The sequence below is a fragment of the Temnothorax longispinosus genome, chromosome 11, assembly GCF_030848805.1.
Source record: "Temnothorax longispinosus isolate EJ_2023e chromosome 11, Tlon_JGU_v1, whole genome shotgun sequence".
NCBI lineage: Eukaryota > Metazoa > Arthropoda > Insecta > Hymenoptera > Formicidae > Temnothorax > Temnothorax longispinosus.
This window is the reverse complement of record NC_092368.1, coordinates 13,495,450-13,512,022: the sequence shown is the minus strand read 5'-3', so window position 1 is coordinate 13,512,022 and position 16,573 is coordinate 13,495,450. Positions and strand designations below refer to the sequence as shown.

Here is a 16,573-nt window from a genome sequence, read left to right as displayed (position 1 = left end):
TTTGTCAGTGTAAAGTTCTTGTTTAATTATCACAGACAGCAGCGTTGCTTATCGAGCACTGTCCCTACTTGTGTTACTCGCGTCGAGCGAGTAAAAGTATCCGCCGGCCAATTAAATCGAAACCGATCGCCGATCGGTTTTCGGTGTGTCGTTCACGGTGGAAATTCCTTACCCGGTTGTATTTCTTGCTGAAAAGGGCGCGCTTCCTTTTTCCTTTCCGCGCGATTACTTGCGCGAGAAGTTGGCCGATAAGAGAAGAAGCTAACCCCCCCGTCCCTTCAATTTGGAGGAGAAAAAGGAGGGCATAATGAGCGGCAGGGATTTAAAAGCTAATTAAACTTCGCTCGGGAGGGTCACTACTCGTCTTAGCTAAGTAGAACAATTTACGGTAACTCGAAGAGGAGCGTAGCAGCAGACAACTTGGCGAGGAGAGAGATCAGGAGGAAGGAAATCTCGCAACCGCGCGCTCTCGGGAGGAAGTCCGATAAATACGAGGCAAGGATAGGATAGATCAAAGATAGTGAATAGCGCGGGAACTTCGTCGAACGAAAAGCAGATATAAAATAAGCTCCGCAATAATAAAAGTAAATTGGATGACATTGCGATGATAATAATGCCTTGATATGATATCGCTTGTAATAATAATGCCTTCAAAACAGTAAAAAATCCGAAATGTGGACGTTGGGAAAAAATATCCTCTGAAACGACATATTCTACTATATTTGATATTTTTCGTGCATTATTAAAATTTTCTTCTCATCTGACAAAAGCGCGCAAAAATATCAAAGCGTTAGCGTTATAAACAACAATATGCAGATAAAGAATCACAATACATAAACCACCATGCGTGAGAGAATTTTTTTTCTTCGCCCACAGAATTTTTTTCTACCTGGCGTCCTGCTTGATCCATCATGTACGCTGTCGAAACCGGCAGCATGGACGTTACTGGGGCAATTAATTTCCTTTAACGGCTGTGAAAGCTCGCTCGATCCAGTAATTAAATGGAGTCGGACCTGTGCGAGTGGCACGCACGTGTCGGCACGCGCAGACACGTGTAAAATGCACGCACCCATCTTCTTCGAAGTGCGGCGCGGACGATGAGTCGATCGATCGAATCTGGCAGCTTGAAATTCGACCATTTGGCCATCGATTGGCCCGCTCGCTCGGTTTGCTGCCAATCGGCGCGTATCAATCGTGATTCAATATCGAAAAGTCTGGTGTTGCTTTCGTATGAAAAAGTAACTGCAAATATTAACACTGCGAATTTAATCGCCCCAGATGCGCCGGACATGCATTTGCATTTGCAGTTATTTTCTCACGGATGGCCGACTGGGAAAAATCATTTGCAGGACGCGAGGATAAAATTATACGTTTAATTATATAAATGAAGTAAAATTGTATAAACGCCATTAGCAGTCCGTGCTAATGTAATTTAAAAGCATTCTAAAACGAGGACGAAAGGTGTAAAATCTGTTTCGAGTTTACAATGAATATTGGTTGAAATAGTATAATAATAACGGAATCACTGAAAAATACAAACGCACAGGAATTTATAATTTATAATTTATAATTATAGTTTTGTGGTTCGCTCAGTAAAATTGCATAAAATATTAATAAGCTTGATATGTAAATAATCTCATCGTGTCTGAATAAAAGAAATCAAAAGAAAATAGGACGAGAGAAAAAAACGGCGCTAGTTATTAATTTTTAAAAAACTTCCTGCAATTATTTTTTAATTTAAAATATTCTTCCTACACGAGCACCTATTTTAAGCCTTTTTATACAGTGTTTTAAAAGTTCGCATTACGATAACGTAAGTTTTTACTTTTGCCAGCGCTAATTGTAAATTTGTAAATTTTCGCAAAGCTTTTTAATTACCCATATTTTTCTAACCTACTTAAAAAATCTCTACTTAATGGTATACATATATAATGTATAATATAATATTTTTTACACTAGTATAGTATAGTATAGTTTGCTATACTATACTATACTAATGTAAAATATTACATTATATATAGTATAGCATATAGTTTAGTTTATTACACTATAGTATATAATATAGTATATAGGTTAGTTTAGGTGGAGTTCCGAAAACGGCCCCCCTCCGATTTCGATGAAACTTTGTGAAAAGCTTCGTTTTGGATTAAAATAAAAGCCCTTAAAAGGAATTTTGGCGACTCCTATGATAAAGCCATTTTTTAATATAAAATGATAAAAAATATAGGAAGATCTTCATAATTCTACAGGATGTTATAAATTCAATATATACTGTTTTTATTGAATAATTTTATGTTTTTATCCTCCCCTGTAAGCATGCAAGGGTGGGTCCGGGGGTGAACCTCGGTTCGGGTGGAAAATATAGCTGCAGCTATTTTGAGTATTGGAAGGCATAAATGACTAATATATGTATATGTCGAAATAGTTCACGCATACACTTTCCACGCGAGACGAGTTGTCACATATAGGTTCGTGGCGTGCTTTACAAGCTCGTACTACGCATACTAGCTTCTGACCTTGATTATTTACATTCTGTAGTATTCGGTCTATTTGGCGTGTTTGTGCTCATATTCTATCAGTCATCTTTTGTCAATCGTTGTTGCAAGACTGATACGACTTAAAATAAAGCTTTTTTCAATATTATGGCAACTATGTATAAAATATCTAAATAATACTAACTGAAATATATAAACCTACTTAGTTTATTGTAATTCTTTATCACCCTTCTGCGCTTACGTGTGTACTGTTTACCATTTTATTAAAAAAAATGGCTTTATTATAGGAGTCGCCAAAATTCTTTTTAAGGACTTTCATTTTAACCCAAAACGAAGCTTTTTACAAAGTTTTATCGAAATCGGAGGGGGGCCGTTTTCGGAACTTTATCCGTTAGTTTACTATAATACAGTATAATTTGCTATAATATACATATATATAAATCAAAATTTTTAAATTGCAAATAAATTTTGCACAGGTTTACGTAAACGTCAATCTAATGATCAAATCCAAATCAGAAAGTATAATGTTTGTAAAAAATCTTGGAAGAAAAATGCAATTGTCGAATAGTTAAAAAGTCCGGAGAATCCTTCTCCGTTTGTGTGTGCACAGTTTTAACGCTTTTAATACCCGTCGATGCGATGAACCGTCATGAATATGCGCATTAAGCTCACGGAAAATACGAATGGGGAGCCCTCTTAATAGAATTTAATGTCATCAACCTCGCTTCAGCGTTGAACTTATGTAGGACGCGTGCGGAGTAATTAAATGTTCCGCAGCAGTTGCAGCTGCAAAATTAACGATTTTTCGCGCAGAGAACATTAAACGCGCATGTTAGAAGTGATAAGCGTATAGTTATTATATAACCTCTGTATACAAGGATAGAGTAGGTATTAAAATTTCTTTTTCTCGAGCAAAATCTCGTAAAAGTCCTGAAGCATTTTTACTAAAAATTAAACAGACAGATGTAGAAATATGATCTAATGATCTGAAGAAATTAAAATTTAAAAGTTATATGTAAAATAAAATAGATTTCCGGCTGTGCTTTCGAAGTGTGGAGACCCGGCGAATGCAATTTTCTAGAATCTATACCAAAGTTTCGAAGGAAGAATTTCATAAAAGTGCAATTTGTTCAATTTACCGAAAGAATTTCGCGCGCGGTGGAAGTAAAAAAAAACGCGAAATAATAAAACGCGCGATTTTCCCCGGATTCCATAACGCATGCGGCGCAATGCAACCAATGCATAATACCGCGCTTTGGATTACGTTTGTAATAGGTGTTATATAGCAATTTTTATGAATAATAATACGCGACGCGCGCTCTTTTTATTTATTTACGCTTCTTGGTTTTTTATTTAAAAATTGCGACAAACAAATAAAATTCCGCGAAAGTAGCGACAGTTCGTTCCAACGGTCGCATACCTAAGTGCTCTTTGTCCTGAAATTTTGAACCGACGACCCAGGATTGAAATTGCATCCGGTGGTACCGTATATTCTGTTCTCGAATTTCTCTAACCTCGGATTACGTTCCACGACAAAATGAAATTTCTCATTCTGTGGGCGAACGTCAACGATTCTTATTGATTTCCAAATGCCAAACACGGAGGATGCGCTAAATAAAAAAAAGTTCAATTTTTTAATTTAAAAAGAGAACACACAAACACCACTGCTTTCCTGACTGTCAATTTACTCAATTTAATAACTAAAAGTTATCACGAAAAGTTACTATAATCCACAATACGTCTTGTATTTCGCCCTCGTTGGTTACTCTAGTTTAGTTGTGCCTTCAAACTTTCGCTTCTACCGATCCCCTCAAATTTATGTATGACGTCCCGGGAAACGGAATTGCATGGTCGGAACACTCGTCCTTGCAAGTTCCGACTTTCATAGTCACTGACGAATCCCAGGATTCGCCGTTTCTGTCGCACGAAAAGCGGCATCGATTTCTTGGATTTGAATGCTCGGCAGTCCGGGCACGAATTTCTCGCGTCACACCCTTGTCTCGAGTCCTTTTCTAAAGACCTCTTATGCCGCGCCATGCAAAGAGACGTCATTTTCCTTTCGCAAATCTTCCTTTTTATTTTACAGCGAACAAATTTTGGCCATATATTGATCATTGATCGAACAATTCCAATGTCGGGATATCAGTATTTTGTGATTAATATGTCTTTCAATTCTGATTTTAAAAAATAACGTTTCTCTGTGACAAAGACACTTTATTTTTTAGATTTTTATATATACTAAAGAAATTGAATGTTGGAAGTTTTAGCTGTCAAGTTTCAAAAGTTCTTAGAAGAATTTACAGGTGTAACACTTATTCAGAGGAATTCTACACCTTAACAAATACCAAGAACAATCAACTTCCTTTCTTGATTGATTAAACACACTATTTAGATAACAATTAAAGATAGATTGTATATTGCTAGTGATGAATTAACTAACAGATATCATTAAATCGACTTAACTGGCGACGAATATATAAATCATCGTCCTGACAATTTCACCATTGGTTTTAGTCAGATAATTGTCAAGACATTTTGACAGTGGGTTTTGGTCCTTTTAAAATTGATGTAATTTTTAAGTTTATATATATTGTATTAAATAATTTAATTTTATTGCCTCAGCCAGGGTTCGAACCTAGAACCTTTCTTATTCCGCGAAGGGTGTTGTACCAATTCGATTACTGACGCATGTGGTAATATTTATAGCAACAACACTAAACAATAATAAGATTGCATTTAAATAATAAAATGGAAACACCGATTGAATTATTCTTCGACTGGTGTCTCCCAATCGGTGTTTCCATCTTATTATTTAAATGCGATCTTATTATTGTTTAGGCATCTTAATATGTGTTATTGCTATAAATATTACTACATGCCTAAGTCAATTTAATGAACTACACTATTTAGACTTTAAAAACTTTATTTCTTTATTCGTTTTTTAGGGTAACTATTTATGTTTATAGATTTTAGAATGTGGCGTAATTGATTTTCTGTCCAAAAATAATGGTTTTGTTGAAGTACATAAAAATTAAGCCAGATACATATCTGAAAATAATTATGTAGGACACTCAAGCGTGATGATAATGTTGCAAGAAGTTTTGATATTCTAGCAGCTTGAATATCTGATATAATTATTTTTAGAGGTAGTCTATTTCTCTTTTCGAGCTAAATTTTTAGATACTTCAATAAAACTTTATTTTTTCCATATAATATTCCATTATTTATTTTTTTACCTTTTTGAATATATTAAAATTCTTGAATTCTTTACGCTGCAGATGCAGATAGAAGAATCTTAATTTTTAAGTCTCTTTGCTCCTTCGCTAATAAATAATTTTATATCGTTAGGTTAGTTCTCAGACTCGTTGCATCGTTGAGATTTTAGATTGGTGCGTGTTTGTAATTTCAACGGTATCCTTGAACTCTTGTATGGACGGAGAATTCTGTAAAGACGCTGCATCCTTGTGTCGCAAACGAGAAGACGTTCTCGGCGCGGATTTCCGCTCAGGCGTCTTTGTGGCCGGAGGCGGCCAATTTCCACCTCTTCGAGAGGTGGCACAGCGCCCCTCACGTTGACTTTGCAAATATTTAACCACTCCCACTCCCCGAGCTTATCCTTTAGCCACTTCTCCGTCCAATTATTCTTCGTATCTGCCTTAGTGAGAAAGTTGTTTCTGATTTTTTACCACGGGGAAGGTTCTCAGGAAATTGGACCTTTTTCAGTCGAGGAAAAAAAAATTACAATTCTTAATATAAATTGTAATAATGCCGTAGAAAAATAATAAGTAAAATGGTGTGTAAAGTTAAATAAGACACTACAGGACGACCCGATAAGAACCGAGAAATATAACGCTACGCTTCATAGACTAACGTTCTAAAAGATTCGTTCAATCGCGCGCGATTTTCCACGAAGCGAGAAATAATTCAGCGAGATAATTCCTATAGCTTCCGCGTTAGAAAAGAGTTTGTTAACGAGCATAACTACGCGGTAAAATGCGAAGGCGATGTTGAATGCGGGAGCGAAGTGGAATTTTTGCGAGGAGAAACTCTTTGCGCAGCTGCGCCCAGATTTCCGGAAATTCTCGTTAAAAACTTCCTTTATTTCACCCGTTTTCCGGGGATTTCCCGATGTCCATCGCAAATTCCTTGCTGCGAGCTACTACAAAATTGCACGATTTATGCGCGCAAGCGAGCTTGTCAAATAAATCCCGCTAATTAATTATGTCGTTATTTATCGACTGACATTTACATTCTGCATTGATTTAGTAATCACTAATTTGTTGAGATTTACAGAACTAACAGACTCACTTGCCCGTGTATTTTTTTGCAGTTAATTAATTTCTCAGGCCGAGAGAGAGTTTGTTTTAAAAATATAATAAAGTAATTTATAATTTATATGCACGGGGAGTGTTTTTAAATTATTATAAAAATTGCTTTAAGTAATCATAGAATGAAATATTTTGCGGTAATCAATTTAATGTGATAATATCTGTTGCGTAATTAATAAAGTAATAGAAATTATCAATTAATATAATAAATAAGCTTCGCTATATAATTTGGTTAAAATGATAGCGATGGACTGATGAGAGCGTTTTACTCATTAAACGTTACATGTGAATGAAATTAAAAGATGGTTGTAAAACATATTTATTGACATTCACTTAAAATATGTATTACACGCTGCATTATATTTAAAATATAACTATTAAAACTGTTATATAATGATGGTAAGTATATAAATTATTAAAATTAAGTAATTTGCATGCCTTACCGTCAACAGCGATGAAAAAATTGATAATCAATTAAATGTAAAGAAAACAAAAAACATGTTTTCCAATAGAAAAAGTGTAGTATCCTCAATATATGCATGTATGTACAGTTATAAATAAAATATTCTTTTGAATATAACGGGATTCGATCAATAGTGAAGAACAAAATGGAAAGATAAAACATCCAGACAAAAGAAGTAATTTTAAATCAAGTTAGAGTAGCGACTAATACAATAAGATTTTATATTTGACTCAATAATATGACAAGAGAAGTAATTACGAGTCGTGAAAAGAAACCGTTGGAAAAAATCGATATACTAATGCAGCGATTATTGGCTTAATCGCTTAAACGTACAATATCCTTTAAAGACGACTGCGCCGCGAGAGAAGCCAATATAGCGATGGATAACTCGAAAAGGACGAGAAAGGTCCAACGAGAGGGAACGGTCTCGGACGAAGCCAAAAGTACGACTGTAATAAGCGTTTTCGCAATCCCGGACTCGAACCAACAACTCTCGCCGGTCGGTTTCGAGGATCGATCACTCCTGCCGTATCGACCAACGCGTCGCGGGGGTGCACTTCCGCGCCCATGTCCTGTACCGGAGTCCCCGAGCGTTTGCGCGGAGGGCATGCGCAGCCGATAGCGAACGTCGTCGCCTGACGCCAGTCTGTCGGGGGTCGAAGTGTCGGCTACATCGGTTCGGTTGGTTTTCGTCGCATACCACGGCGTCCCAGCGGCGCTCTCACCCTTTCTCACGGGTAACACCGTGTACCCACCCCTCAATCTCACGTCACGCGAGATTCGTCCCGGTGCATCGACCAGGGTGCATCGACGTCGACGGTGCAGTGTGCCAGAGGGTGGGTGGTAGTTCGCTGCAACCGGGGTGGCTTGACGAAGAGAAGAAACTCGGGGATGGCCGTTTACGGTCCCACTACCCACCTTCCTCACGGATTTTTCGGTGCGCCTCTCTCTCGTTAGCTTCGCGGGGGTAGTAGTTGTGCCGTGAGGGGGTTGCCGCTTCCAGCTTGCGACGGTCAGTTCAACGAAACTTGAAATTACTTTGACGCATCCGATAAATCGGGTCCAATCGGGAAAACGATTTTCCCAACTCGGCGAAGTTTGAAGAAATACTCCGGATACGGGTGCCGGCGCGAGACGCCGGGAAGGGGCGGAGGAGGGTGAGGGGGTGGGTGCCCGTCGCGAAGCTATGTGCAGAACGGAATCCCGTACGATAGTGCTTGACCCGTTGCGATGAAGGAACGATGATCGCGTGCGCGACTCTATCCTGGTCGTAGTGTTGTGCCGATGATCGCGGAGATCATTACTCAGTGATCGGTCAGGAAAGTGCGAATACAATGGAGTAATCAAAGATAATCCTAAATTTTGGTTTCTGCAGTCTACGAGTGTCTATACCTAGAAATTCGCAGGGAAATAAGCTTCTTAGTGGTGCGATTTTAATCTAACTAGGTTAATTGAAAATTGAAGCCGTCGACTCAACGAGAATAGCGTCACATTGCCTGGGAAGAGTTGCGTTTTATGCCTAGAAGATACTGAAAAGGTTTAAATATAAAGAGTGACGTTCTTCTTGAACGCAACAAGCTAAGCTCTTCCTGGATGCTTCTTTTATTTCACACGGTGAGCGCGTATCTTCGCACGTATCTCTTTAAGCCGTCAAACAAGCCGAGGCAGCTGACGGATTTTCAATTCCACGTTTATTGATTACAAAGGATTGAAATCTAAAATTCTTCAATGCGAAAAAGTTCCGCGCGTAGGTACATTTTGCTTTTTTCCAAGAATTGAAAACCGGAACAACGTCAATTTCCTCGCTCGTATGTTTTTTTTCGAGCGAATTGGCTTTGAAGAAAAGATCGTGCCGCTGAAAAATCAGTGAATGTTCGATTTGACTCGATCGCGGAGATTAAGTTCGATGAATCACACGAGATGAGAGCCAGGTGCGACGAGTCTCGTTATCTTTAATCCGTCCAAAGAAATCTTGAATGAGAGATTGGGATATTATTTCTTTTGTATTCTCTTTCTTTTTTTTCGCCGAGATGAAACGAGTGGGTAAATATACCAAGAGCGGCCCGCTCCCGAACGTGATTAGAGCCGGTGTATTCTATCTCTTGCGATACATTAAGCACACCGTCAGACACGAGATCGTCTTTGTGTGAACGATAAGACGCGTGTGAACCACTTTTATATCAACAGACGTGAGTGAGGAGCGGAGAATCGTTAAAGGACAAGGTTACATTACGTGGATGTGAAGAGATCCTGTTTTAAACCGGAAGTTCCGATCTAGATGCTGCAGTCTATCGCGGAAAAGTGTAAAGTTATACCTACAGAAGTTTCCGACAGTGTATAAATAAATAATTCACTCATTGTTCTTGCTATAGACGTCCAATGGTAAATTTACGACGATCTTTTCTATGTGTAGAAAATCTCTATTGTTTAGTGAAATAAAAACAAGAGAGAGAGAGAGAGAGAGAGAGAGAGAGAGAGAGAGAGAGAGAGAGTGAATCCGGAGATCGTTAAAACTTGCAACTTTATAGCGTGAAGCTGATAATAATTAAGTCTAGAGGATAACGATGACGTTTAAAAGGAGAATCTTCTGGTCTCTGTCACCGCGTCGATGGATTGTCTGAACTTCTTCAACATTTCTAAATATCTACTTAAATATACGACTGAAGAAATCTAATACACGACATATACAATCTCTGCGACTCTCCTAGGAAGATCTAACTCAGGATATTTCCCAATCTATTAAGCTGCAGTCTTCCTTAGGTCAATTGCATAAAAAATAATTAAGGACGATTCGCAATTATTTCTTTTACCGAATTATTCAGATAAAAGAATGTAGTTCGAGACTAGTAATCTCACCAGATCAACATATTGGAAAAATTCTAACTAAATCTACTTCGTTTTCATTAGTTTCTTGCATCGTTTGAGCTCAGGAATATCTAATTAAAGACAATAGTTTTGTTGTATAATTACTAAATAAAATCAAGTCCATGATCTTGAACTACCAAAGAAGCTATTGTAAGAAACTTCACCAACTTGTACACTTCCAGTCGAGATCATCTTAAGTACCTCGATCGAGCCAAGTAAAGCCTAACAGTCATCGAACTGTCCTTCACTTTGAAGGAGATTGATGCATCCAGGAGGCGGACGAGCCTCTGAGAGCCGCGAGATGGATCGGTTGACGTGCATCCGCACCTCTGGCGGCGGTTAAGACGGAAATAGTAGTAGCGGTGCGAGACGAGGGAGACGGAAGAGTATGAGAGACGTCGGCGCGGCAAAAAAGTGATCGGCGGAGGTGCGGAGGACGCCGAAGCAGAAGGGAGGTGACGCCGAAGACGTCGGTGATCGCGTCAAGATGATGTCGTCGATCCTGGCGCTGCTCGGCTTGTTCCTGGCGACCGTCGGTGCCGAGCTGACCTCGAGGATCGTCAGGACTAAGTACGGCGAGCTGTCGGGCGTGATCGTTACCCTCGATCGATACCTCGAGGGCGTCGAGGTGTTCCGCGGTGTGCCCTACGCCTCGCCGCCGACCGGCTCATTACGCTTCATGCCGCCCGTCACCGGTGCCCTTTGGCAGGGCGTTAAGGTTGCCGATAAGTTCGGGCCCGTCTGCCCTCAGAAGCTGCCCGAGATCAGCGATAAGATGCCCAAGGGCAGGGCAGAGTATCTCAAGCGGCTGCTGCCCTACCTTAAGAACCAAAGCGAGGATTGCCTGTACCTCAACATTTACGCGCCGGTCCAAGGTAACTTCTAATTTTTTCTTTTTTACATCGAAGCGAAAGAATCACCGAAGAAGTCCATGCGAATAATTTAGAATTGATAGTTGAAACAATTTAAAATAGAAAATAAAGATACTTAACTGCATATAGGTAATGAGATAATTAGGTAGTTATTTGGGAACACAAACTTGACCAATTTAGAGTATTTGCGCTGCAAATAGTGCAGCAGCGCAGCACATAGCGCACTTAAAATTTGAAATGCAAATTTACTTTATTCTCTGTGACATTTTTGATAAAAACGTTTTCTCAATCGTCAACAGCGTATTTATTATGAGAAATTAAACAGACACATAGATTACACTAGAATCATTTGCTTTGAAGCTGCGGCCTTTGACACGCGCATTCTAACTACAGTAATCAAGCTGTAGATTACATTTCAGCTCGGACGGAAATCAAACGCAAAAAAGATTTGAAGGATAAAGGTTCTATTATCAGTACATACAATTTTCCGCAGAAAGGGATTCCGATAAACGCGTCCATCCGTGGACAGATAATCCCCCGCACTGGACGCAGTTTATTTTCCAGATATCCAATTTACCTGTGCAAATCGTAACGCGCGCAATATAACGGTTCTCTTCTTTTTTTTTATTTCGCCCTGTAAACTTGTAATCAACACAATAGTTACGCGGAGGGGGGAGGGAGGGGCGTTTGTTATTGAGTCAAGTTGTGAGAGCGCGCCGACCCGTCAGCGTTTTGCATCGCCTTCAGTAAACGCATCGGTAAAATACTACTTCCGTCCAATTACAACAACGCAATGGACATCCCATTTCGCGCGGCAAAGTGTCGCGTCCAAGCGCTTCCACGTTCGCGCTTTGTGACCGTGAAAGCGGTTGATATCACCGCTTCCGGGCGCGAAAGCTAACGATCCTTCCTTTCCCACGAATCAACGTAATTCGCGAGTTTAAGATGTTAATTGCGTTTTTAAACGCGCGATGAATACACTCGCTTTGCATAAAGTATACCGTATCCAAGCGTCGTATTTGCAGCTCGTGTGCATATGAGAGGAAAGATATTATAATGGGGAATCCACAATTTTCCTTCCCTGCCGCGGATTAACGTAAAATGAAAACTGAGAGATTTGCGGATTTTTTATTAAATTAAACTTCAATATTCTCGGGAATTTATATTAGATTTACCTTCTATTTTGCAGTTAAACTACGACATTCAACGGTTGATGATATATTTCGAGATAACCGCGTGCGTTTCCTGACGGAAGTCACCATAAAGAAGAATACGCGCTTTTCTTTACCGCGGCACGAATCCCTCCGTCGTGAATGTGATCTCGTTAAATCAGCCAATTATCTTGCGATCCCTCGGCAAGAGGGGCTCGAAGATGGCGAGCTTCTTTGTGCACAGTCTTTTTCTCGTTTCTTCTGCATAACGGACGTAGCCGAAGAAATCCGCGTCAATTCTTCGTCTACCTTTTATCGACATTGCTCGACGACGAGAGTTCGCTCTCTTTCGCCGTATTTTCCGCGAGTACATTAATCCCGGTATGGGATATTAAGTTTACACGAGTCCTTTTAATCGGACAAATATAAAGCGGGACATGTTGATGTCAACATATGATGCATGCGTTACATGTTATAGGTTTTTTTAATAAAAGATGGGATTCGGATTGTGTTATTCTCGTTAAAAAAAATAGAATAGAGATTATAGAAAATATAAAAACCGATAAAAACAGATTTAATCGCAATGTGAAAATTTAATATAAACCTATGCAGTTTGTACTGTGAGATCTTAAAGTAAACTTAAAATATGATGACTTAACCTTTAAATGATTTTCTAGACTTTTCCATCCAGAAAGCTCTTTATAGACGTGCAAAGCCACCCGTTTTCAGTTCGAACTTCATAAGCAAAAGTGCACGAAGCTCTCGAAAAGTCGCTTTGCATATATGCAAAACCGCGCACTTAAAGGTTAAATAAAATTAAGTAAAAATTTAAACAAAATACGATGAAAAATAAAAATAATTACAAAATAGATTAAAATGAAGTACAATGCAGAATACGTAATAAAGGGATGAACTTTACTACTGTAAGAAACGATATTTAAACTGTCCAAGCCTGTTTCAGCGTTTAAATGTAAATGCGCTCCCCTTTTCTTTCCTATATAACGTTTCATGTAGAGTAGGAAACATGTTCTAATACTACGGCGGGGCACTTTCGCATTTTCTTCTCCTTGTTGAGAGTTACATATAGCCGGAGTACCCGGGCAAAGTTTTTCACCCGTGTATCGCAATGGCGGCTCGAGTGTACGCGTGTGGTGGTGTGCTACACGGGAACTTAATAAGAAACTTTATAATCACCTCGTGCTTAGAGAGATTAAAGCTCGCGGGGAGTAACTTTCCGCGCGGACTTAAGTATCTAAACTAGATAATAGTTTCGAAGCCTAGGCAAGCCGATCAATCTTTGCTCTACTCCGAGGGACCGGATATAGGTACTCCAAAAGTATAACATCAATTCAATTTCGGACGTGGGCGGCGCGGCGGCGTGTAATCTGTCGTTCTGGGATATCGGAACATGTCCTATCGGTTAGGAAAATTATCTGCCGAAATGGACGAGAATTCACGAAGATCCTCGTTCCTAAAATTTTGTACTATTTCAGGATAATAACTCAGCAAGCTACCCGCCATTGTCGCGCGCGCGCCGCCCAAACAAAGAATCCACGAAAACGACCATTAATTTGCCGATTTGAATGGGAAGTGTTATTTTATAGCCCGCGTTCGTTTCCCATAAATCGTTTTGCAGGCCGCGGAATTCGCGCAATCCGCCTCTCCATCCCACTCGTTGGTCCCGCCATTGCCCTCTCTCAACATTATTTTCTACACACTGATCCCGCGAAAGATTTTGTTGTGATCCCAGTTACCCGATTCACGCCGGAAAGAGGTTGATTCAGTTAGATTTCGGAATTTTGAAATATGATTCGTGATGATTTAAAAGTCTTTAATATTAATTATAATTATGCGGTGTGTCAATTTTACTTTTATTTAATATGTAATATAATTAATCTACTGTTACCTGTTACATTAATATTTTATTATTTTTCTTTTCCATTTTAATTACGAATGTAAAATTATGATACAAGAAATTCCATATGTTGCATTGAAATGGATATTGGTTGTATCCTCAGACTGTAAATCGGTATAGCTGAAGGAATTACGGCGTGAATACGTGACCCCGAGGACAATTGAAAAAGCTGCATTAAACATGGCGGGAGATGATTTATCGGGGGTTGAAGAGCGATTCCCGCGTGTTATCGCCTTCTTCCATCCCCCTTTCTCTCCCGTCCTTCTCCGTTACACATTAAATTCTATTTCGATATTGAATGGCAAAAGCCTACACCCGCGTATGTTTTCCAATCCAAGCAATCTTTGCATCGCGCGCGACGTTATCGTTGTCGCACTTCCACGATTCAGCGACAGTAAATTTTCGAGACAGGTTAAAAAAAAAGAAGTGGGAAAAAATAGTTTACTGGCATTTCTAGCAGTAGTGGTTTGCAGTTCCAGTGACACACAAATTCACGTTGGAACGTTATGCGCATATTCGGCTTTTAATATTTTTGTATGCAAGTGAATTTTTTTGTATACTTTGATTTCAAAACCCTCTTGTAGTTTTTGTATAATTTCCCTATAGGTTTTGCTGTACCAATTTGCAGATTAATTTTTTAAACGGAATTTAATAACACGTGTGGATATTACGTTTTTAAATCGCGTATTAAGAGAATAAAATATAATAAATCAAATAAGCAATTTTAATAATATATATTTAATAAGCAGATGCGTTGTAATTATAAATTATAAAATTAATAATGTAACAGTTAATGTATTATATATATTTAAAATTATAGTAATATAGTAAAAATTATTTAGTCGTAATTTCAAAGGTGCATTATTTCTGCATTATTCATGATTGGCTACTCTTATTTATGTGTTTATCGGAAGGGAAGAATGTGGCAGAATTGAGGGATCGGATAGAAGGGGCCGTCTAATCTTGCAATATGTTAAAGATAATTGAATATTAATTACAGATCGCCTCCCCAACGGGATCGCAACACATTACATCGATTTCCTGGAGCCGGGCTTTTAAACCTTATCGCGTGTAAACGATAATTATAGGATCAACGCGGCGTAATCCAGTTATTAATTTAATTACGATCCCGCGCTAATTTCACGCCGCGTTGATCATTACACGGAGTATAGATTTAACGAATCAATTCCCATGTGTAATTCCGCACAATGCGGAATTAAGCGTGCGACTAATATGGCCAAAAACTTGATCCGTCAAACGCGCGAATTTCCCCATCGCGCAACTTTATATATCGAAATACGCGCGGGTTATTATTTAACAATTATTACAAATCGCCGAGAGTCTACCCCTAAATGTCGCTGCAGAGAGTTCCATTGAAATCACAATTTCCGGCTTCGAAAGGTTTCCCGGTGAGCGAGCACGAACTTTCGGCACCGCAATTAACTTTAATTACATCCCATTCAAGAATTCCTATAGACCGACGATTATGCTATCAGAATGCCGTTTCTGAATATTAAGGAATATGCTTAAGAATTAATCTCCGATATTGCAGTATTGCAAAATTGAATTTTAAGATTGAATCTTTTTTTTATCGATTTTAAGTTGTTCAATGCATTTAATTAATTTCCATTGTTGTTTCCACTTTGCACGAATACGTTATAATTAAGCGTATCCAGAAACTAAGAGATCTTAATAATCGATAATAAAAGAACTCAAGAAAAAAAACTTTGTGTTGATAAAATTCTATTTCTCAAGATACGGAGGATTCAAGAACCTGGAAAGCTACTGCCGGAAAATACATTAATCAGCGAGATGTTTTCGTTTCGGAGTTAAAAAGTTGTTATAAAGCGACGTGACCATCCGGCGGAAGCGGCGCGCGATGGAAAGGGAAAGTCTCGTAGACTGCTTAATTATGCCGGGTTAGTAATGGAAATTAACGGGGATTAGTAATGGAAATCGAGGTGGTACCTCGTCTGAAACTCCGGTGTGCTTCTTCTGCGCGAACTTCGCGAAACGAAGTACACAGTTTCCTTGGCATATACATACATATCATGGTTATAAATCGCCCCGCCACATATACCATATATATTGCCGTGCCTTCGAGAAAGATTCTCAGAATTTAAGACATTAAGCCTCCGTATTACAGCCCCGCGTCTTTGCGAGTCCTGTATTTTCCAATTTTCCAACAAAAGAGATGCTGGTGGAGCCACTTAACGTCACAACGGCGAATAATTTTGCAACGTAAAAATTCGAAAACAATAAAAAAAAAGGAGTTAAATTTTTCACCAATAACCATCAAAAGTCGTATATCTTATTACTTTTAATTACAAATTTTGCGATATTATTAAATTCTTCTCTCGTCGGAATCAAGAGGAAAATTGAATCTGATAAAAAGTCACGGGATAAGGACACGGGAAATGAAATTTCAAAGGGATCCACGTTGAGGGGGAGAGACGCGCGTAAATCGAATTTACAGCGGGCGTG

The 16,573-nt window shown here is 38.9% G+C and overlaps 1 protein-coding gene across 4 annotated transcripts in view; it reads left to right on the top strand.

Moving 5' to 3' along the window:
• Positions 1-7,942: 7,942 nt before the first annotated feature.
• Positions 7,943-16,573, top strand: part of Nlg-3 (neuroligin 3) — a 153,444-nt gene continuing 144,813 nt past the window's right edge. The window contains exons 1-2 of one of the 4 annotated variants that reach the window (XM_071794403.1): positions 7,943-9,668; positions 10,194-11,026. In XM_071794403.1, coding sequence (XP_071650504.1) covers positions 10,639-11,026 — 388 coding nt within the window. In that variant the 5' untranslated portion in view covers positions 7,943-9,668; positions 10,194-10,638. Of the gene's footprint in view, positions 11,027-16,573 lie in introns of all 4 variants that reach the window. The other 3 variants (XM_071794404.1, XM_071794402.1, XM_071794405.1) reach the window with 3 other exon arrangements.